Source organism: Myotis lucifugus, unplaced genomic scaffold, assembly GCF_000147115.1.
Source record: "Myotis lucifugus unplaced genomic scaffold, Myoluc2.0 scaffold_288, whole genome shotgun sequence".
In the NCBI taxonomy this organism is placed as follows: Eukaryota; Metazoa; Chordata; class Mammalia; order Chiroptera; family Vespertilionidae; genus Myotis; species Myotis lucifugus.
The window spans coordinates 313,709-336,674 of record NW_005871336.1 but is presented as its reverse complement, the minus strand read 5'-3'; the positions used below and the strand labels follow the sequence as shown (position 1 = coordinate 336,674).

At 43.2% G+C, this 22,966-nt stretch overlaps 1 protein-coding gene across 2 annotated transcripts; it reads left to right on the top strand.

The window, feature by feature from the left end:
* Window positions 1–1,662: 1,662 nt before the first annotated feature.
* Window positions 1,663–21,825, top strand: TRAF6 (TNF receptor associated factor 6). Of its 2 annotated transcripts, XM_014465339.2 has the most exons (8): window positions 1,663–1,821; window positions 5,401–5,556; window positions 7,845–8,162; window positions 11,511–11,661; window positions 12,762–12,920; window positions 15,006–15,077; window positions 17,022–17,099; window positions 18,186–21,825. In XM_014465339.2, the coding sequence occupies exons 3-8, from the start codon at window positions 7,867–7,869 to the stop codon at window positions 19,041–19,043; spliced, it is 1,614 nt and encodes a 537-aa protein (XP_014320825.1). In that variant the 5' UTR covers window positions 1,663–1,821; window positions 5,401–5,556; window positions 7,845–7,866; the 3' UTR covers window positions 19,044–21,825. The 2 variants fall into 2 exon arrangements, with proteins under 2 accessions (XP_014320825.1, XP_006099946.1); XM_006099884.3 differs by lacking the exon at window positions 5,401–5,556.
* Window positions 21,826–22,966: the final 1,141 nt, after the last annotated feature.

The window sequence follows — 22,966 nt, the reverse complement described above, 5'->3', positions numbered from 1 at the left end:
TCAGAAAACTGGGCATTGTGACTGTACAGCCTGGAAGGTAAATGTTATCCCTGCGTTTATGGTTTAGGAAGCAGAAGCCCGTGAGGGTTAAATAACTTGCTCCAGAGTTCATACTAACCAGAGGGGGGAGTCTAACTCCCTTGCTCTTCCTTTTCTCCATCTCTCAGTTTCATATAATGTTCTCTTTGTCATCCATAAGTGATTTAGTTTTTAGAAAGCAGTGGGTGGGGGACCCATAGGGGCTGGCAAGTCTACTGACAATGTTTTATTTCTTGAGCTGGGTGGCAAGCACACAGATGTGTGTGTGTGTGTGTGTGTGTGTGTGTGTGTGTGTGTGTGTGTACTTCTTTTTATGTCTTAAATATTTCAAAATATGTTTTTAAGAAAGGGGGGGGGCAGATGGAGTCTGAGAACCAGTGACAGGTTCCTATCTTAAAAACATAAGCATTTGCTATGAACATTGGCAACTAGAAAGCAGGAAATACAGTATTGTTAGCACATATTATATCATAGACCAGCGCTTTTCAACCTTTTTCACCTCACAGCACACATAAACTAATTACTAATATTCTACGGCACACCAAAAAAAATGATTACATTTTTTGCCCATCTGACAAAAGAAAAAAAGGTGTAATTTTGATTCATTCACACCGGATGTCTATGTCGTGTTGGCTGTTGTCATTTTTTTTTTATTTGACAATCTAAAAGAAAAAGAGGTCAGTGCCCCAGGCTAAATAGTCAGGTATCGCATGTTTTAAAAATTCTCGCGGCACACTGGTTGAAAATTGCTTACCTAGATAGTTATAAATAGTGTATTTACATTACTAGCTAGCTAATCTCACCTTTCCAACAAACCTGTGAGGTAGGTACTATTATCATCCTCATTTTAATATGAAATGAAAAAAATTGAAGTCATATTAAGTAGATTATAATTTATAAAGGGGGGAACGCTAGATTAAATGAAGCACTCTGGTTTTAGAATATGTGTACGTAAAAACCCCCCCCCTGTGATGCCTCTCTCAAGAGGCAAGTTTGCAGCGGTGGGTGGAAATCCTGTGTGCCTTCCCTGCAAAGCGCCTGTTACATTCCTTAGAGATTTGCATCAGTTCAACAAGGAATTCAAAATAGCTTTCTGGTGACATTCACAGGAAAAAGGGTGGTATCGTTGGCAGCAGTTTCAGGGGAGGGGGAAAATATTTCATATATGGGCTTGCTTGCTTGGACTGGTCGAAGGGGAAGGACCAGGTGGTAACAGAGGATTCTACCAATCCTGAAAACTTTCTTGGCAAGGGAGGTGGAGTCTGGGAGGTATTTAAGAATTCTGGATGGTCAAGTGATCTAACCCAGTTAGGGGCTTCTCCTAGGGAAGCTATACAAGTCGTTTTGATTGCTACTGTTGTGGCTGCTGCTCACCAGATCGCTCGCCGTTCCTGGGGCAGATCTTATCGCCCTAGTTGTGGGAGAGAAGCCCAGCCCCAGCTCCGGGTTGACAGCCGGGCCAGCCTACGCATGCGCCGCAGCACGCAGCATGCAGAGGCGGAGGACCGCCGCCAGGGGCCGCCCCGGCCCGGCCGCTCCTCCCCGCCCCCTCCCCGCCCCAGCGCCCGGGCGGGCCCGGGAAGGGCGGAAAATTAGGGGCCCCCCCCCGGCCGGAGTTTGGGGCTCCCCGGAGGGCCCGGGGACCCGGGAAGGGGGGGCCTGCGGGCCGAAAGATCGGCGTCCGGGCCGCCTGGGCTCGGAGCGCAGTCTCCGTTCTCTCCTGCTGCCCTGGCTGAGCGGCGTCGTGCGGGCGGAGGAGGCGGCGGCCAGAGGACGAAAGCGGTCTCCCCTCTCTCGCTTCCCGCTGGTGGCGGACGCCGCCCCCTCTCTCGCTTCCCGCTGGTGGCGGACGCCGCCCCCTCCCGTCTCCTCTCGCTTCCCAGGGGTCGGGGACCCTCCCCCCGTCCCTCCGCTCCCACAGGTTGGGGACCCTCCCCTGTCCCTTCGCTCCCACAGGTTGGGGACCCTCCCCTGTTCCTTCGCTCCCCCGAGGTTGGGGACCCTCCCCCTGTCCCTCCGCTCCCACAGGTTGGGGACCCTCCCCTGTCCCCTCGCTTTCACAGGTTGGGGACCCCTCGCTCCCTCGAGGTCGGGGACGCCTCCCCCTGTCCCCTCGCTCCCACAGTTTGGGGACCCTCCCGTCCCTTCGCTCCCCCGAGGTCGGGGACGCCTCCCCCTGTCCCTTCGCTCCCACAGGTCGGGGACCCTCCCCCTGTCCCTCCGCTCCCACAGGTTGGGGACCCTCCCCTGTCTCCTCGCTCCCACAGGTTGGGGAACCTCCCCCTCCGCTCCCACAGGTTGGGGACCCTCCCCTGTCCCCTCGCTTTCACAGGTTGGGGACCCCTCGCTCCCTCGAGGTCGGGGACGCCTCCCCCTGTCCCCCCGCTCCCACAGGTTGGGGACCCTCCCCCTGTCCCCTCGCTCCCACAGGTCGGGGACCCTCCCCTGTCCCTTCGCTCCCACAGGTTGGGGACCCTCCCCTCTGCTCCCCAGGCCCGCGGGGTCCTCCTCCGCAGCTCCCCCCACTCCCGGGCGGGGGCCCCGCGCCCACCAGCTCAGCCCCTTCCCGGCAAAGGCAGTTGCCTCCTGGATTTTCCCGTCCCTCCGAGCCGATACCGGCTTTAAAAGAAAAAAGAAAAAAATCCCTTTCACTTCCCAGCGAGTCCCTCGGTCGCTGTCATGGGAGAGCTATTTTTGGGTTCCCCGGTGAACTCGTTTGAGGTCCCAGGCAGCAAGTTTAAAAGAAAAAAAAAAAAGAGGTTCGGATGACATGTCCTCCTCCCCGCCCCGCGCGGCGCGGGCCAGGCTCCAGCGGCGGGCGCGGGGCCCTTCCCGGCACCGGCTTTAGCGGAACTCGGCCGGGAGGCGGGAGGGCGCGGGCAGAAAGCACCGACGGCGCCGGCGGCCGAGCCTGCCGTGCCCGCGTTTCCTCTGTTTCTCGGGAACTGCACGTCACCCACCGTCTCGCTCCAAAGCCACAGGGACCAGAAAGACTCGCTAAGGGCTCGTGCCGGCCCGCGCACCTGGCCCCGGGCGGGCCCGCTCCCCTGCGACTCCGGGGAAGGCGGAGGGGCTTTTCTGCCCTGGGCGTAGGGGCGGGGGGGCCCCCCCCCCCCGCTCTCGGTAGCTCCAGGGAGAGGTGCCTTCCAGGCCCTTGTTGGCACACGAGGATCCGGGTTTCCACCCGCACACGCTGTGCGTGCCCTTCGCGGTGTTGCAGGATTGCAACCTGAGGGTCTTTGTTTGAGAACGATGCCGATCGGTTTGGGGCCCCGTGGATTTTGGAAGAAATCGTGTGAACCACTAGTGCCGAGGCAGGGGACTGCCCCTTGACTCTGTATTCAAAATCAAGACAGCTGACTGTTTGGCAGCATTTGCATCTCTGCAGGTCTTTGCATTTTAAGAATAGACGTTAAGGAGTCAGCAAACAGTTCCTACCTATTCCTGAAGCTAGCAGCGAACCAAAGGCAATTTCTTTTTCTTTTAAAAAATATTGTAAATGAAATGTATTGGGATGACACCGGTTAGTAAGATTATGTAGGTTTCAAGTGTACATTTCTATGATGCATGATCCTGTTGTTTTACATGGTTTTACTTTATGAGTCATCTGTTTAGCCACGAATGAATTTCTGCTGACTTAAAATGGACCAATTCATGATAGGACCTGTTGGTTTCTTTAGCTTAGACATTTCTCTCATTAGCACCTGTTGATCTTAGGGAAACGATTTTGTGCAGCACCCTACTCCCCACCCCCAAGACATTTAACAGTATCTCTCTGGATTATAATACATTCCCAGAGACAAATAGGTGGAATATGAAGTTTGGAAGATCAAGAAACACAGGACACGCAGGACAGTTCCTCTGAAATGACTGCTCTGGCTCTATTATAATACGGCCCCACCCTGTCATCTTTCAGAGCTTCTGTAGAGGCAAAGCCTGCGTTGGGAGCAGCTCATGAGGTGGACATCCGTGACACCATATAAAGTAAAAAGACTCCTGAAAGAGCTTGTTTCCTGCATGGGTGTCGGATCATGTTCTGTTCACGTCTACAGTGGACTCAGCATTTTTTATTCTTCCCTCGGTGCTACTTAACATCGTGATTGTAGTTAGGAAAGTGATTTTCACTTGAGTCGTTATGCCAGTCTCTAAAATAAAGGGGGAAATGTTTTAACTTGCTAGAAAGAAAGAGTAAACATACATACTGAATGGCACTCAAAATACTGTTTTAGCTTAACTTTTTCTTCGCAGTACAATTATGTGGGTCTATATACTGCAGGCACAGAGCATGACTATCTGAAAAATTTATTTGGAGGATATAGAGCTTCTGTGTTACTTCTTAAAGCATGGAAAGTAATGTGAAAATCGAATACATCTAGATCAGCGGTTCTCAACCTGTGGGTCGCGACCCCTTTGGGGGTCGAATGACCCTTTCACAGGTATAATTACATATTGTTTTTGTGATTAGTCACTATGCTTTAATTATGTTCAATTTGTAACAATGAAATTGGGGGTCACCACAACATGAGGAACTGTATTAAAGGGTCGCGGCATTAGGAAGGTTGAGAACCGCTGATCTAGATGTTTAGAGTGCTCACTCCCATGTCGTAACACTGCATTCCTACAGTGGAATTCGTTTTAAGGAATTGTGACTGATGAGACAGGTTTTCTTAACAACACATTCGCTATAAAAGGTCTCTTTAAATCAAAATACCTTCAACTCTTTCGAACTGGACTGCAAGAGGGCAGTATATAGGCTACCCAGTAAACTGAATTTAACTGAACAGTTGGGCAGAAAAAGTAGAGTTTGCTCAGTAAGTTGCTTTTTTTCTTCTGACTTTGATATAAATACCTAGAATTGTCAAAGGTATGTAGTAAAATGGTCTCTCAAACTTTTTTGGGGAGTGGGAATTAAAAAGCCTTTGATACATATTGGATAACCAGACATCAGTGGGTTGCCTTAGAACGTTACATACCCTTTCACCTAATAATTCTACTTCTAGGAGATTTACCTAAGTAACTGGGCACAAAAATGTGTATGGGGAGAAAAATAACAAAGGCTATAAGCCCTAAGTGTAGCATAATAGTGTCTTATGTCCTCAGGTTTGGAGGGTCTAATCAGGGCCGTCTGCCCCATCCTGGACCACAGGTACATGACTAGTTCTGTTTGCCACTATCTTGCCATCCCTTGCTGCCTCTCAGCTTGTACCAAGTCTTCCCTAGGAATCTGAATTAGCTATAACAAGGCTTTGGAAGCTTTTACTTTTTGTTTTAATCCCCACTCGAGAATATGTTTATTAATATTTAGAGAGAGAAAGAGAGAGAGAGAGAGACATCAATTGGTTGCCTCCTGTATTCTCCCAGACCGGGAACCAGACCAAACTCACAGCCTAGGTATGTGCCTTGACCCAGAATCGAACCCACGACCCTTTGGTGTACAGGACAACACTTCAACCAACTGAGCCACACCGGCCAGGGCCTGGGAGCTATTTTTAACTTTTCGAAAATAATATGTCAAAGGTAAAACAAAATGCCATTTTTTTCTCTATTGATTCTTTGAAATTCTATCAATCCAGAATGACAATGCTAGACAGGTCATGTTTTGTAGAAGCTGGAGGGTCAGCACCTTAGTCTAGTGCAGTGGTCGGCAAACCGCGGCTCTCGAGCCACATCCGGCTCTTTGGCCCCTTGAGTGTGGCTCTTCCACAAAATACCACGTGCGGGCGCGCACGTGCGATTGAAACTTCGTGGCTCATACACAGAAGTCGGTTTTCGGCCTGGGCGAGTCTATTTTGAAGAAGTGGCGTTAGAAGAAGTGGGGGGTGTTGGTCAGACGGGAGATGGGGCACAGGCGGGCTGCGGTATACGCAGCGCGGGGGAGGTACATTGTTTTGAGGTACATTCGCTGAGGTCGACCCCTTCCAACTCTCCCATCCACACTCGTCTATCTGAAACAAGTATACAAGATGAGTGTAGATGAGAGAGTTGGAAGGGGTCCACCTCAGCGAACGTACCTCAATCAGACTGAGGACGTTTTTAGCAAAGGCCAGCTTAGGAGTACCCTAATTAAGTTAATAACAATGTACCTACCTATATAGTTTAAGTTTAAAAAATTTGGCTCTCAAAAGAAATTTCAATCGTTGTACTGTTGATATTTGGCTCTGTTGACTAATGAGTTTGCCGACCACTGGTCTAGTGTAATAAAAATAAAGGGAAAGAAATTTTAAATGCAGCTTTATAGACAAATTTGTCGCAACTCGAAGAGGCAAACATGGTAATAGTACCAAGTGCACAGGCTCTGGGGTCAGGTAGACTTGGGTTCTCATTCCAGCTCTGTTACTGATTAGTTGAATAGTCCTGGGCAAGTTAGTTCACCTTTTTAAGTTCCAGGGTTTCCACTTTGCTAAAGGGGAGGGGGCAGTGAAATTACTGCATAAAATTACTCGAGAGAGCTGCACAGAACAGTGACTCGTTCTTACTTCCAGGCACAGTTCTAAGTGCTTTCACCTACCAGCCCATTGATTCCTCTCTGTCATTCACCACTTGGCTGTCCTGCCCCTCCAAGCCAGAATAGGGCCTCAGCCTTTGTAGGTGCTCATCAGACTGTACGCAAAATCTTTTTGAGCAGAAGAAAAAGATGCCTCTGGTGGCCAAAACAAAGCTAGAGGGTTGCTTTCTTAACCCAGGGGGAAGATTGTTCACCATTCTGACCCGAAGCTTGCGTTCTGTTTCTAGAACTATATCTGGCACATATTGGGAATTCTCCACAGTCTACTGCAGAGACCTGGTCAATAGGCCGTGAATTGCCTTTAGACATTAGTCTCTCACTCAATAATATCATATGATTTAGAGTTTGAAGGCGTCCCACCTACCCACGAAACCAGTAGTTTTCCATAGACAACAGAAACCTCACTTGTTTTTCCTGTCACATGATGAAATAGAGTCACTTGACATGACTGAAGGCAGAAGGACATACAAATATGCTTTTTCAAAATTCTGTTCTTTCTACATAATAGAAATCTCCATACTGAACATTTGGAAGTACTCATGGAATTTCAGATCTAGAACAAGAAACCAAGATCCAAATGGTTAAATGGCACCAAACCACATGCCTAATATTTGCACATGATCATCTGACTCAGGGGTGGGGAACCTGTTTTCTGCTGAGGGCCATCTGGATATTTATAATATCATTCACTTAATATAATTCACTTCATGTAACTTTATGTTGCTATGAAAGAAGCTCCTAGATTTATTGCATTTTGAGTCCTGCATGCGGTTGCCTTGGCCGGGCTGGACCAAATGATTTCAAGGGCCTTATGCGGCCCACGGGCCCCACCCCTGATCTAATCCCTTGTACATTGCCCTTCCTTGCACTGCCTGCTGGTCCTACTGTTCTCTTCAGCTCAGGATACTTGAGGGAACTTCAGCAGCGTAATAAGTTCTTCAGCAGATGCTTAATGAACACCTATTATGTGAAAGATCTTGTGCTGAGTACTAACGATATGAAAAGTAAATTCTTGACTTCAGTCACAGGAAACAGAATTTAAACATAATTGTGAGATAGCTCAGTATTGCAATGGAGGTCATTTCTTCTTTTAACTTTACATTCTATCTACCTACTAGATCTTGAACTCCTTAACCTACTATAGAATACTAGTCATGAAGTAAAGCTCAAAACACTTGTAAAGTTTTCCATAAATAATATTAATGCAGCTTTTCTATATCAACGAAGAGGTGACCTACCTCGATAAGCTACGGTGTATGTGTATGCATGTTAAGGCATTTTTCTCTTGCTATTTTTACAGAGTAATTGATAAGCTCGTTACTATGAGTCTGCTAAACTGTGAAATCAGCTGTGCCTCCAGCCAGTCTGAGAGCGACTGCTGCGCGGCCATGGCCAGCTCCTGTAGTGCTGCAGCAAAAGACGACAGCGTGGGCGCCACTGCCAGCACAGGGAATCTCTCCAGCTCTTTCATGGAAGAGATCCAGGGGTACGACGTCGAGTTTGACCCACCCCTGGAAAGCAAGTATGAATGCCCCATCTGCTTGATGGCGTTACGGGAAGCAGTGCAGACACCATGCGGCCATAGGTTCTGCAAAGCCTGCATCACCAAATCAATAAGGTACGTGAGCATAAGAAAGAACTGTGTCCTATAACAGAACCAAATACGGAGAACAATATTGCACAGGACACTGGACATCCCAAGAGTAGTCTTATATGTAAACACCTACTCAAGGAAAAAGAACACTGGACAGAAACTTGAGACATCTACATTCTTACCCTAGTTCCTATTGTGGTATGAAAGGTAATGTCTGTTTTCTACCCTCCTCTGATCCTCAGATAAATAAGTTCTCTATGCTTTAAGAAAATAACATAACACCTTAAAGGATAGCAGAGTATGATCAGCTCAACCATACAAAGAATGCTGATTCTATAATCGATCAGTAATGGTTTTAGCCACATTAAATTCTGTCTGTTATCTGATATCTGTGGACAAAAGTGCAATAACCAGTATTTTTAAAGAAAGTATTAGTCGATGCCTCTGCCTTTACAATATATCCAAAATTCAATTCCTTCTCGCTGCCTCCACTGCTGCCACCCTATTCTGAATCCCCGTCAGCTTAGTCGCAGGCCTGCTTCTCTCCTTGCCTTCCAGACTGTTCTCAGGGTAGCAGCCAGAGGGAACCTGGTCATCTCTGCTCAGAACATTGCAGCAAGTCATCTGCGTGTGAGGCCCTGTTCTTAGATCCATAACCCGTTTTCTGACCTCCTGTCCACTATTCCCTCCTTCCACCAAGTCACTCTTAGCTGTTCCTTCAACATGCCAAGCATGCTCCTGCCTTGGGGAATTGGCTTTTGCTGTTCTCTCTGTGGAACATTCTTTCTTCAGTTAACTGTCTAGCTAACACCTTTCACTCCTCCAGTGTGGCTCAGATCTCACCTCTCATAGGTGCCCTGGCTACCCTGTTTATACCACAGCATGTTCCCCTCTGTCGCCCCCCACACTCCCAACCTCTCTTACCCAGTTAGAAATAAGCTCCTTGAGCCCTAACCGGTTTGGCTCAATGGATAGAGCGTCAGCCTGCGGACTGAAGAGTCCCAGGTTCGATTCTGGTCAAGGGCATGTTGTGGGCACATCCCCAGTAGAGAGTGTGCAGGAGGCAGCTGATCAATGTTTCTCTCCCATCGATGTTTCTAACTCTCTATCCCTCTCCCCTCCTCTCTGTAAAAAATCAACAAAATATATTTTTTTAAAAAGAAATAAAAAAAAAAAAGAAAAGCTCTTTGAGAGCAGGGGTTGAGAGCTATTTTATTTCTGGATATTTCCTATGTGCCGGAAGTAGTGCCTGACACCCAGCAGTGCTCAGTATCATGGTTGCTTTAACTGAATGAAGGTATGTGGGAGTCCATCGATGATTCAGGTTCATCTCCCAAGAAGTAAATACATTTTACTTAATTCAAAAGTAGATGGGAATATTTTAGGTGACTAAGGAAGTAGTGGGAGGATTTTATGTTGTTCAGTAAATAAGCATCGAGTTATGTTGGTGAAATCATTTGTAAGTAGGTAAAGCTGGCTACTTACTATCTTGCAGATTTTTCTTTCAACTTTTAAATTGACTTTTCTTTTCTCGTGGCGTCCTTGTCTGGGTTTGGTATCAGGGTAATAAAATGAGTTTGGAAGTGTTCTTTCCTCTTCCATTTTTTGGAAGAGTTTAGGAACGGTAGGTATTAATTTTTCTTTAAATTTTGGTGGGATTCACCAGTGAAGCCATCTGCTCCTGGACTTTTGTTGGTTGGGAGGGGTGTGGGTTTTTTGGGAGGTGATTACTGATTTACTCTGTATACTAGCAATCTGCTCAGATTTTCTGTTTCTTCATGATTCAGTCTTCATAGGTCGTATGTACCATATTATGGATCACTGACTTTTTATGGATAGAGAGATGTATTTTATTAGTGTCATATGCCCAAAAAGATCATCTTTAGCAGTTTTTTAATAGCAAGATATTCATGAAAGTAATGGACAGTGGTCTTAAAAGGAAGTAAAACCCACAAAAGGAAGTCTGAGGCTTTCTTTTTCTATCTCCCTCTCAGCTAGAAATGACCGCTTACTTTGAGTCTAACGTTCTTAAAAGAATACCTTCAAACTTTCTCATCCATTATAATCATTCAGGAAACCAAAATACATGCTAATCCAGTTCCATTTGCTGTGGATAATGGTTTCCAGTTTACTTTGTAAGTTTGTTTTTTTCCTCTTTGACATCCATAACTTAGATCTTGGGTATATATGTCAATAAATTTGTTTATAGTGTCCTATGCTTCTCATAAAAGATTTGACTATACTAAGACCATTATTCTGACAGAAGCCTCATTAAAGATTGGCTGTTTCTCTCACCTTTATTCTAAGGCATTTGACAGTAGACCCGTTTTTTACCTACCATGGCAATTTCCACTGTGGCTTACACACAGGAGTTGCTCAGCAAATGATTTGAGTGATTGATTAATGCTTCAGTGGTCTACCTGACCTGCCACATTTTGTGAGTGAAGATTTAGACATCCCAAAAAATTAAAGGGAAGTGACAGATAACCAAACTTCCTGGGGATGGTTTTCCCCATAAGATTAAGTAACCACTGGGAAGGAGGAAATAGAGGTCCTTTAATTCCCTACTAAATTGTCCCCTAGACATAAAAACAAAGGAAAACTTTGGTTGTCCATGAGCTAGTGAAGTGTTATTGGTATTACGAGCAGCATATGTAGTTTATCTCACTAGCATGTTGTGTAGCTGCTGACAGAACAGAGGCCTGCCAGACTGCAAAATCCCCATCCTTAGCTTGACTTCATTTAAGGACAATCAACATAGGACTTTATTGAGTTAATTTTTCTCATTTTTTTTTGTTGTTGAAATCTATCCCACAGTCTAAAATCCCATAGTTTTTTGGGGCCTAGCTGGTTTGGCTCAGTGGGTAGAGCTTCATCCTGTGGACTGAAGGATCTCACATTCATTTCTGGTCAAGGGCACATGCCTGACTTGCGGGCTTAGTCCCCAGTAGGGGGTGTGCAGGAGGCAGCCAATCAATGATTCTCTCTCATCATTGATATTTCTATCTCTTTTTCCCCTCTTCCTTTCTCTCTGAAATCAATAAAAAATATTTTTTAAAAATTAAAATTAAATCCCATAATTTTTTATAGGTCACCAGTATGGTACTAGTTGTATTCATTGCATAAAGGAACAGTTCATGAACTGTCCATAAAAGGACAGGTGTTGGTTTTTTGATTTGGGTCGGGGGAGGGTAATATTATGAAATATAATGTGTTAAATTATTTTCCATAGGAAATAATAAATGGAGAATGTATATGTGGTGAGTTATACACATATATAACTCTTTTAAACGTGTAAAAGTTGTTTGTATTTTTTAATGTTAATATTTGTTTAAGTCTAATAAATGTATGTATCTTATTTGTTTCTTTTAGGGATGCTGGTCACAAATGTCCTATTGATAATGAAATACTGTTGGAAACTCAACTCTTTCCTGACAATTTTGCAAAACGAGAGATTCTTTCTCTGATGGTGAGGTGTCCAAATGAAGGGTGTATGCACAAGATGGAATTGCGGCATCTTGAGGTACTAAAGTTATTTCTTAGCCTTAGCATATAGGCAAGGCAGTTCCTAGAGAATAGAGACTTTTTTGTGTCCATCAGTGTATTGCTGACGCCTAGCATATAATTGCTTAGTGAGGTACCAATCCTTTCATCATCTATAATAATAAAAGCATAATATGCTAATTAGACCAGACAGCCCAGTGACCTTCTGGGCATCCTTCTGGACGAAGACAGGGCTGCGAAGGCCGAGGCAAGATGCCGCGGCTGCGAGGGCCAAGCCCCTTGCACGAATTTCATGCATCGGGCCTCTAGTTGGATATAAGTAGAAACCAGAAATTTCTAATTCCATCTTCTCGGGCCTTGCCAAATGATAAAGAAATCAGTATTCTTTAAGTTTTGGGGTGAACATTATTAACTATAATACTGAAGAGCATTTTAAATACAAGTGTCACATTTCAATCCCATAACTTCACTTATTTCTATCTTTTTGTTTTTAATCCTCACCCTAGGATAGGAAGGACACACACACACACACACACACACACATACACACACACACACACACACACACACAGGTCAATGTGAGAGAGAAACATTGATTGGTTGGCTCCTGTACATGCCCCAACAGGATATAGAACCCGCAACCTAGGTATCTGCCCTGACCAGGAAATCAAACCCTCAACCTTTTGATGTATGGGACGATGCTTTAACCAACTGAGTCACCCGGTCAGGGCTATTTTTCTCATTTTGAAATAAGCAACAAGTCTCATGGCCATCATCTTGGTACCCTCATATTTTTTTCTCTTTTTTCTAAATTGTGCATTTTATTATTGACTAAATGGAGTCTTTCTATAACTTGAGATGAACTGAAGCAATCAGGTAAAAGAATTTGCTTTTAAATTAAATTCATTTTTAGCTTGATGGTTTTATGAGAAATTAAGTATCGTTTATGATTTATTCAAAATTAAGTGTTTAAAACATTTACAACTTGTCCCTTTTCCTTAGGTCCTTGTGAAGGAGTAGCTGTTTTGAGAGAGAACAGTATATAGTCAGAAGAGATTATATTTAAGAGATTTCTTAAAGATTAGCAGGTGCTAATCAATTCTTTTTTTCTTATTATAGGATCATCAAGCACATTGTGAGTTTGCTCTTACGAATTGTCTTCAATGCAACCGTCCATTACAAAAGTGCCAACTTAATACTCACATTCTCCAGGAGTGTCCAAGAAGACAGGTTTCTTGTAAGAACTGTGCTATGTCAATGGCATTTGAAGATAAAGAGGCATGTACTACTTGGATTTCTTCATTCACTACTTGTTAATTTGTTTTTATGTACATTTAAGGGCTTCACAGTAGATGAGGATGCTATTCCATTTCTGAGTCTATATTATCAGTTGTGGGAAGATTGATTTTTAAGAAAGAAAGTTCAGTAAACCATTTTAGTGACTAAATGTAGGGTTTATATTTGTATATCTTCTTTTTAATCATTTTTAAAATACATTTTTATTAATTTTAGAGAATAAGTGAAAGGGAGAGAGACAGAAACATCAATGATGAGAGAGAATCATTGATCGGCTGCCTCCTGCATGCCCCACACTGGGGATGAGCCCGCAACCCGGGCATATGCCCTGACCGAGAATCGAACCATGACCTCCTGGTTCACAGGTCAGTGCTCAACCACTAAGCCACGCTGGTCAGGCTGTATATCTTTCTTAGAAAACATTGTTTATACTACTTACCAGATAGTAGATCTGCAAGTAACAAAACCTTCCAGGAAAGACGTGCTGATCTGCTTTCCTATGTGATATTTTAATGACCAGTCTTGGATTTGAGACAAACAAGTAGAATGATGCCTGTATAAGACTTATGCTTTACTCTTTGAAAAAGAGAATGGGATGTTAAAACTTTTATGGAGAATAAATTAAATTTAATCTCAAACGTGTGTTTTTTGGTGATAAATCACTGAGCTTTTTGGTGATAAATCACTGAGCTATGCCCATATAATGAATTCACTTTTCTGGGAGTATGTTACACTTCAATTAAAATGTTATCATTAAAAAGAAACTTCGTGGCACCTGACAGCATCATGATGATAGAGCAGTTTTTCATATAACTATTAACATACTTCCTTAAACTTTATTTCTTATATAGTCAAATCTTATTTCTTATCATCTCCCATCTCAAACAATTCGGTCCTTGACCAAGTTGTTCACAGAAAAAATGTTTGGGTTGTGGAACCAAACTACGGCTTTCAACCTGACAACACTTTCATGCTGATACCTCAGCATGACAAAAAGTGTATTTCAGGCAACAAAGGAGAGAATGCTTTTGTTGCTGGCAGAAATGAACAATTAGCACAATTTTAAAACATAAAGCGGCCTTATTAAGAGTGCTAATGTTGCAAAGGGTATGAAAGAAGCAATAATCAGTCAATTGAAGAGGTAGAAAAACTGAACCAGCCAAGATACTGCATGCTGACCTGAAAGACATCCTGGACCCAATGCTAAAAGTGATTCCTTTAAGGCAATTAGGGGGTGGTTCGATACATTTAAGAAAAGAAGTGTATTTATACATTAAACAGTACATTAGACATGTACTGGATGTAAGAAAGGTTAAAACGGAATCATTTGGGTGTCTGGAAAAGATTAATTCAATCTACATTATTTCTTATGGGAAAAAATGATTCGGTTTTCAAACAAATTGTTTCTGGAATTAAGTTTGAGAACCAAGGTTCCACTATAAGTTTATCTTGGCAATTTTTCCTACTTTCTTATGCAATCAAGCATATTATACTCATTAAGTTGATGAAATGTTCAAAAAAGTCAGCTACTTGCTAAAAAAATGGGGAGAAGGCTGAGGCATAATTAGAACAAATTGATGTTTTCCTAAACTTAAGTAAATTAAATGGATGTAACCTGAAGGGTTAGTTATTTCTCAAACTCATTGTACTTTAGAAAAAAGGCTCACCCTTCCAGGGACTGTGAGAATCTGAGCACCAGAGCCTCCTGCCCTAACAGTGCTCTGTTCTCTAACCCCCTAAGAGCTTGAATTAGATATAGTATTGGTCAATGATGTCCAAACTAGTCACAGATGCCCTGCCTCCGGTTAAAAGAAGTGATTTCAAAGATTCTCTTTTGTGTACTGTATTCTTTGAAAGAGCTGAAATGCAAGATGTATCTCATTACTTACTATACTGGCAGAGGGAGAGAAAACAACCTTTACATATTATTCTCACTTTTTTTATTTAACACACATCAAAGTCCTTAATTTGTTTATGGTGAAAAATTACTTTTATAAAAGTAAGGGTTTTTTTTTGCTTTTTCAGATTTTTCTCATGTTTTTCTTATATTTTTCCATTAAAATTTAGAGCCATGACCAGAGCTGTCCTTTGGCAAATGTCATCTGTGAATACTGCAGTACCATGCTCATCAGAGAACAGGTATAATGATTTCTTTTCATGAATGAATATTTCCATAATAGATTAAAGAAGTGGGTTCGGTTTTTTATTAAGTCAATACGGCAAAATGAATACAGGTTGAAGAAGTGTTAGAACTATGAAAATTTTTCATAAAATTAATAAATATGAATATTTCAGAAAAACAAATACTCAGCCCTAAGTACTTAAAGTCATTGATATAATCTCCATGTTTATGTATATTTATACAAGTTCCAGACAAAACCAGGTAATTTTTAAGATACAAATCATTAAAATTCCCATTTAAAGGGAAAAAAAACGCACCTTAAATATGTATTTACACACTGTGCAGTAAGGGTCATAGGTATCCAGAGACTAGCCAAAAGACCAATGAAATAGAGGACAGCAGGTCTGTTCAGTGGTAGAGCATTATTTGTCCCAATGGCCCATGGGACACACTGAGAGATTCTGAGACTCCCAGGATCTGTACCCCTCTGTTCAGTTGTCCTATAGACCACTGATGGGGCAGCAGCAGTTACAGTAGAAAACTGCATTTACATTTTTAATAGAGATAGGAAAATTCCATCTGATTGCTATCTTCTGACATTGGGGAATTTACCCACACAATTTGAATACTAGTCACTATTTATACACCCATGAAATCTGCAAACCCAAAGATCATAATTGATTACCTTAATAATAACTAGAAGCAAGCAAAACCTGTCCCTCCACTAAACTTTTCCATTTGTCTAAACAGAGTCCTGTAGTTTTTTTCCAACAGTCTTTATGTGAAGGTGTTAAACTTTGTTTTGCTAATGAAATCTCACCTCCCTGGCTTTTCTTTCTGCTCTGCTGTAATATTTAAAGGAAACCATGCAGCGCATCTGAAACCCAGCAAAAATAAAACTTAATGTAGGAAAAAATCCTCGGTTAACAGAAAACTTGGGTTTTGACCCTGGTTGTGCCACTGACTTGCCGCTGATCTCTGGCAAGAAAGTTGAAATTCTAGATAAGGATCAGCAAAGCTGCCTGCAGGCCCAGTCTGGCCCACTGCCTGCTTTTATAAATAAGTGGTATTGGAGCACACCCATGCCATGTGTCCGCACGTCGTCTGTGCCTGGTGTTCTCCCACAGTGACAGAGGTGAATACTTGGGACAGCGACCATAGGGCCTACAAAGCTGCAAATACTTACTATCTGACCCTTTCTAAAAAATGATGCTGTCCGCTGTTCTGGATTATGCAAAATTGAAAGATTGGGTTAAATGGTCTTTAATATTTCCGCTTGAAATATTTATGACTATAGCTAACCTAAATTTCTAAAGGGAATTTGGTAACCAGTTTCAAATATGATCCTCCATAATGGATCTTACCTTGAAGAGTCAGAAGCTGAGACATTCTTTAGAACCTTTATTAATATGCTTACGAAATACTTTCTAACAGCTGAGTCTCCCATTGTAGTCAAAACATGCCCAGGCTAACAAAAGGTTAGAAGGTTTGTGAAAGGTGGTCATGAGGGAAGTACCGGGTACAGTCCGTGGCTTTAATGTGTACAGTTGGCTGGTCCCTGTTAAATGGCCTGGGCCACAGTGAGAGTCCTGGTGAAGTTTGCAGTTGAGGCTGACGTCAGAAGGTGCTTTTTCTTTAAAATGCCACTATAGCGTTCCAGTTCCCAGCAACAGGAACAAATTCATTTTCTTGAATTGAATTTTGAGTGATTTGGGGGACGGGATGTGATGTTGGTATTTCCTTTTCTCTGTGACTTTTGGAAGTAAATATTATTTTAATCTTTGTGGGCTACCTGGTTTCTGTTAAAACTATTCAACTCTGCCATTGTGATATAGAGACAGCCATAGGTAATACATGATTTTGTTTATATGAAATGTAAATCTTTATTTCAAGTGTAATCTCATTAACTAGAACATGATATGCAAGGAAAAACATTTTTCAACCTCTGCTTTGGTTTTCAGATGCCTAATCATTTTGAGCTAGACTGCCCTACAGCCCCAATTCCATGCACTTTCAGTTCTTTTGGTTGCCATGAAAAGGTAAGCTGTTTCTTTTTTTTTTCTTTTGACTCTTGAATATAGATCAAGAAAATTCATTTATCTAGTGCAGTGGAGAATACCAGTGGGAATGGAGGTACCTGACAAGATTTTATCTTTCATAACCAAGGACACTTAGGAGCAAATGGTGTACACATTCTAGACTGGGCAGGGTCTCAGTCCCTCTTCAATACACTCAAAAAAGCTAAGTAACCAGAAAATAACCCTGGCCCCTTTACACACACATTTTGATGAATCAGCATACTGAGGAACACATCTGAAGAGCTAATGAATATTCTGTTCGCTCCTTCCCAAAGACCTCCCCTAGGATTCCATTGGCCAAAGAGAGGTTAAATAAAAGCTTCAAGACAAAGGATATGGCAAGCTTTCCCTCCCAGGAGCACACCCACACCTTTCCCTTCCCCAGCTTCTTCCACAGGCGTGCATCTCCTAAACTTCAAGGGAATCCCACAAGACTTGCACCAGGCGAGCGGCGGGCAGTGGCAGCTCGTCCCAGGCTTACCCCTTGAACCTGTCATCAGGCCCCCAATTTTCTCTGACTGCCCCGTGAACTCACTGTCACTGTGACTTTAATTTCTCAGAGAGCCAAAACAGCCCCATCTAGGCTCTCATGTTACTTCCCCACACCTTGTATCTTTGCTGTTTTTCTCCTAAACTTTAAGGGACCCCATGGGACTTGCAACCAGGGGAACAGTACGCAGTGGCAGCTCTACCCAGGCTACCCTCCTGAACCTGTCTCCAAGACCCCTTTTCTCTGACTTTTTCTCTCCTATTGCTTCTCCTACCTTACTGGCTCCAGCTTGAGTAAACATACTCTCAAAAGCCACCCAGACTCATGTTGTGAAGTCTTTACTACACAAAGTCAGGAGCCACACACTACGGTCAGACCATCCTGGGCCCAGACCCTGTCCAGTAGCAATAGGATCGAGAATGATGGAGACAAAGAAGGTTGTAGGGGATTGAGAGAAATGGTGATGTTACTTAAAACCTTTTATTTGGCGTGGCTAGGCCCCTTTCCTAATCCTCACAGTATCTACTCCCAGCCTAAGGCTTGTGCTTAATTTTTAGATGCAGAGGATTCACTTGGCACGCCACCTACAAGAGAACACCCAGTCACACATGAGAATGTTGGCCCAGGCTGTTCAGAGCTTAAACCTGGCTGCAGCTCCCATGCCTCAACGATACGAGCCTGCATCTCTGGCTCGGGTCCCCTCTGGGTGTAACTCAGAGGTCTACAATTTTCAAGAAATCATTCAACAGTTAGAGGGTCGCCTTGTAAGACAAGACCATCAAATCCGGGAGCTGACTGCGAAAATGGAAACTCAGAGCATGTATGTCAGTGAGCTCAAACGAACTATTCGAACCCTTGAGGACAAGGTTGCTGAAATAGAAGCACAGCAGTGCAATGGGATTTACATCTGGAAGATTGGTAACTTTGGGATGCACTTGAAATCTCAAGAAGAGGAGAAACCTGTTGTCATTCACAGCCCTGGGTTCTATACAGGCAAACCCGGATACAAACTCTGCATGCGCCTGCACCTTCAGTTACCAACTGCTCAGCGCTGTGCAAACTATATATCCCTCTTTGTCCACACAATGCAAGGAGAGTATGACAGCCACCTCCCTTGGCCCTTCCAGGGTACAATACGCCTCACGATTCTTGATCAGTCTGAAGCACCTATCAGGCAAAACCATGAGGAGATCATGGATGCCAAACCAGAGCTGCTTGCCTTCCAGAGACCCACAATCCCACGGAACCCAAAAGGTTTTGGCTATGTGACTTTTATGCATCTGGAAGCCCTAAGACAAAGAACCTTCATTAAGGATGATACTTTGTTAGTGCGCTGTGAGGTTTCTACTCGCTTTGACATGGGCAGTCTTCGGAGGGAGGGTTTCCAGCCACGGAGCACGGACGCAGGGATATAGCATCCCTCGTCGGTTTGTTTTTCTGAAAGCCTCCTGGAGAAAACGGCCTTTTCTTGCCCTGTTCGCAATAATAATATGTAAACAATGAAAGCAGTGGAAAAAATGGGATCCCCACCAGTGAATGTGGTGAAGGAGGTCGCTCTTGTCACTTGTACTTGTTTCTGTTACAAATATCTAAAGCAGTTTTTCCCTGGGACTCTACGTCCCCTGCTTTTTCAAGATTGTTACTACTGACTACTGAAGCACCTATGGCACATGGTAGCAGCTACCTGTCATTAGTATACCTCTTTGTTGTGCTTTCATGGGCCTTTTTCCAGAAAGTTCTATCAAAAGCCCAGGGTTGGAGTAGTAAAGCTCAACCCTTTTAATAGTCATGGACGCTCCTTAAAACTTTAGCTTATTTTTCTAGTATTGTATGTAATATATTAAACTTGAGAATCACTACCACCTTGTGCTGGTGCCAGTGGGAAGTTGCTACTATAAAGCTGAGTTCTCATTTTATTTGACCACCGGTAGCCTTCAGAGGATTTGAACTTCAATCCTTGGAAAACTTAAGTTCTCATTCACCCCGTTTCCCTCCGGGGTGTTACTAAGGATATTCAGGGACTAGTTTAAACCCTGACTATTAACCTCACTTTTTTAGTGTGAACATGTCTGTTGAAAAATTCTTGTTAAAGCCTTTCATCCTTCCTTGCTCACTTATTTCTTCAATACTACAAAGTAGCATTTTCAGAGTTTAGAATGCCAGCAGCTCAGTGTTGTGCTGTAAACCCCTTGATGTCTAGTCAGTACAGAGTGCGGTCCACAGCCCTGCAGATGTTCTCTGACGCTTAATGCTGTAGACAAGGAGAGGCACACACAATTACCAACATAACAATTTAAAATGGCTCGGCTAGTCGGCTAATACGCCTTCTCAGTGGTGGTGACAAAAGCTGTTTGAACCAGACATTTTCAGCTTTTCTGAACACCCTCTGGTTTAGTTAAGTGGAACAAAATTGATTGTCAAAGAGCAAAATTTCTTAATACTTGGGAGATCATTGGTGCTCCCTGAGCCATCACCAAACTAAGGTTGGAAGTCATAGTGTTACATCAGGACTTGGCTTGAGCAGTTGCTTTAGTCCATACCTGGGGAGGACCATGTAGAATTCATTAAAGTGGCTAAATGCTCCTAATAGGGAGAGATGGCTTCTGTGTCATTCTATGTTTGTTAAATTCTCATTCACCCCGTTTCCCTCGGGGTGTTACTAAGGATATTCAGGGACTAGTTTAAACCCTGGCCTGTAGGTATCATGGTGACGTCTAGTTCTCAGGGTGTAGCTAGTATGGGCTCTTCTCAGGAATCTAAGGGCCTTCGTACCTTGCCACGAAGTGGTTCGAGATTCTCCCCGGGATCGCCACCATGCGTGCACACTTACCCACCCCCAGAGCTGCCACTGCGCACACCCACAGCTTCACTCACGGGGGCAAGGGAAAAAGGCTTGCCTATTACTCCTGTCAGTGCACTTTGTGGGAAAGAGAGGGTGTGTCTCTGAAGTTAATTGTCACTATATGTCAAAGAGTTTAGAGAACAATGATTAAGGAAACATTTTCCCGATTGATGAAAAATAACTCAGCTATACTAATCTACCCCTGCTGGAAGGTTATTATGTAGCATGCAGTGTATTATGTGGTGCATAATAAAATTTAAAAAAAAAAGAATCTAAGAGGACCCATACACTATACAGTTGGCACAAGGCTGTTTAAAGTTGTGTGGCCGTGAGAGATTGTACTGCCTCTCCTGAGAAGCCATTTCAGAGCCCCCGACCAGTGTTCAGGATCAGCCTCAGAAAAAGCTAAAAACCGTATGATTTCACTCATGTGGGTTATAAAACTGAAACGCAGAGACACAGACGACCCTGTGATGGTTACCAAAAGGAAGGGTGGGAAGCAGTAACGTGTAAAGGGGGCCAAAGTATGGTGATGGGAGATGATTTGACTTTGGGTGGTGGGCACACAATGCAGATCATGTATCAGAGAAATCTACACTTGAATACTAATCTTACTAACAAATGTCACCCCAATAAATTTAATTAATAATTTAAAAAAGAAAAGATCAGCCACAATTTCAAGAGGAAGCACAGAGACTTTGTGGAGAAGAAAGCTTTCGGTTCCAGGCAGAGCCAGACTGGAAAGTCACTTTGACCTTTACCTTTACTTACCTCTCTACTCTCCCTCCCCACCCCACATTTAGGCTCCTGCTCTGGTAGGTTTATATTCTAAAATGAAAATCACGCCTAGCCGGTTGGCTCAGTGGATAGAGCATCAGGCCCAGACTGAAGGGTCCCGGGTTTGATTCTGGTCAAGGGCACGTACCTCAGTTGCAGGCTCCATTCTGGCCCATGCGAGAGGCAACTAATCAATGTATCTCTCTCACATGGATGTTTCTCTGTGTCCACCCCCCGCCCCGTCCCTTCCAGTCTAAAAATCAATGGAAAAATATCCTCCGGTGAGGATTAACAAAAAATAATAATTAAATGAAAATCAAGGTCATGCAGAGACCCTGTTCCCCAGTGCATTGTCAGTACCCGCTGATCATCGACTAGGTGGCAGTCTGTCCCTTAGCTACCCCGCTTTCCAACTGGCTCCCTCTCTCTCGGCAGGGACCCCGGAACCCCTGCTGTCCCTGTGATTGTGTGTCAGAGGAAAAGTAATCGTCATGTTCCATTTACAAAGTAAATGCTGTTATTTTTGTTGCCTAGAAAAATGTCTGAAGGAAATATAATAAACTATTTTTGATGGCTTATTTTCTTTGTGCTTCCTTGTATGTTTTACATTTTCTATAATAAACATGTACTTTCACCAGAAAAAGTTAAATGTTACCACAAAACATTGAACCTCACCAAAAAAGGAAATGATATTTAAAAGCTTCCTGGTCTGGTCAAATTTCTATTAAAAGCGTGGCTGTGCACTAGGTACTGAGGAGTCATTTCCTGCTTTGTTTTTTGTGGGTTTTTTTTTTTTTTTGGTCTTTTTTTTTTTACTACTCAGGAATCTTAATCCAAATAGTAACGGGTGTTTTTAATCTAACTTCAATTTCCAGCTCCAGGTTTCCTATTTGTAAAATGAGGAGTTGGAGTAGATCAGTGGTTCTCAACCTTGGCTGCACATTAGAATCACCTGGGAGTCTTTTTAAAATCCTGATTTCTGGGCCTCATCCTCTGGAAATTCTGTTTCTTTGTTACTAATGTTGTGGCCCCACCCCATAACAAACAATTTCCGGAGGATGAGGCCCAGAAATCAAGATTTTAAAAAGATTCCCAGGTGATTCTAATGTGCAGCCAAGGTTGAGAACCACTGGGTTAGATGTTCCTAAGGTCCACTCCAGCCATAAAATTCTGCTTTAAGACATTAGGTCTAACTAGCAGCATATCAACAATACTTACAAAAGGGTTTTGCCAGTAGAAAATTGTTTTAGCTTATTTTTTGCTGACAGAATACTTCAACTGGGTCTGTCAGCTGGGTCTCACTGTAATTTTAATGAGCAATGTTTTTAATCCCTAACATTTGGCATTTTGTAATACACCAGCCCTTATTTTAGACTAGTCATTCATTGTGAATACAGACTAAAAGTAATGATCAAACTGTCGTTCAAAATAGACACATTTGTTAAGACTTCAACTCCGAATCAAGTCTTTCCTGGGAAGCAAGTGTGTTTTTCAAATTCCTGCCCCCCTCTCTGAGACATGCTGGTGTCACTCAGCTGGCCTACAAGTGTTTGGGCCATGTGTTTATGTTTTATCAACTTTTAACGTATTTATCGCTTGACATTATTCTTGGACATTGCTAAATTGAAAATAAATTGTTTCCTCGTTTCCCAGACATATCTGACCCAATGTTAGAGGAAACTTGCTTCAAGACATACATTTTGCTCTTGGAAAACAAGT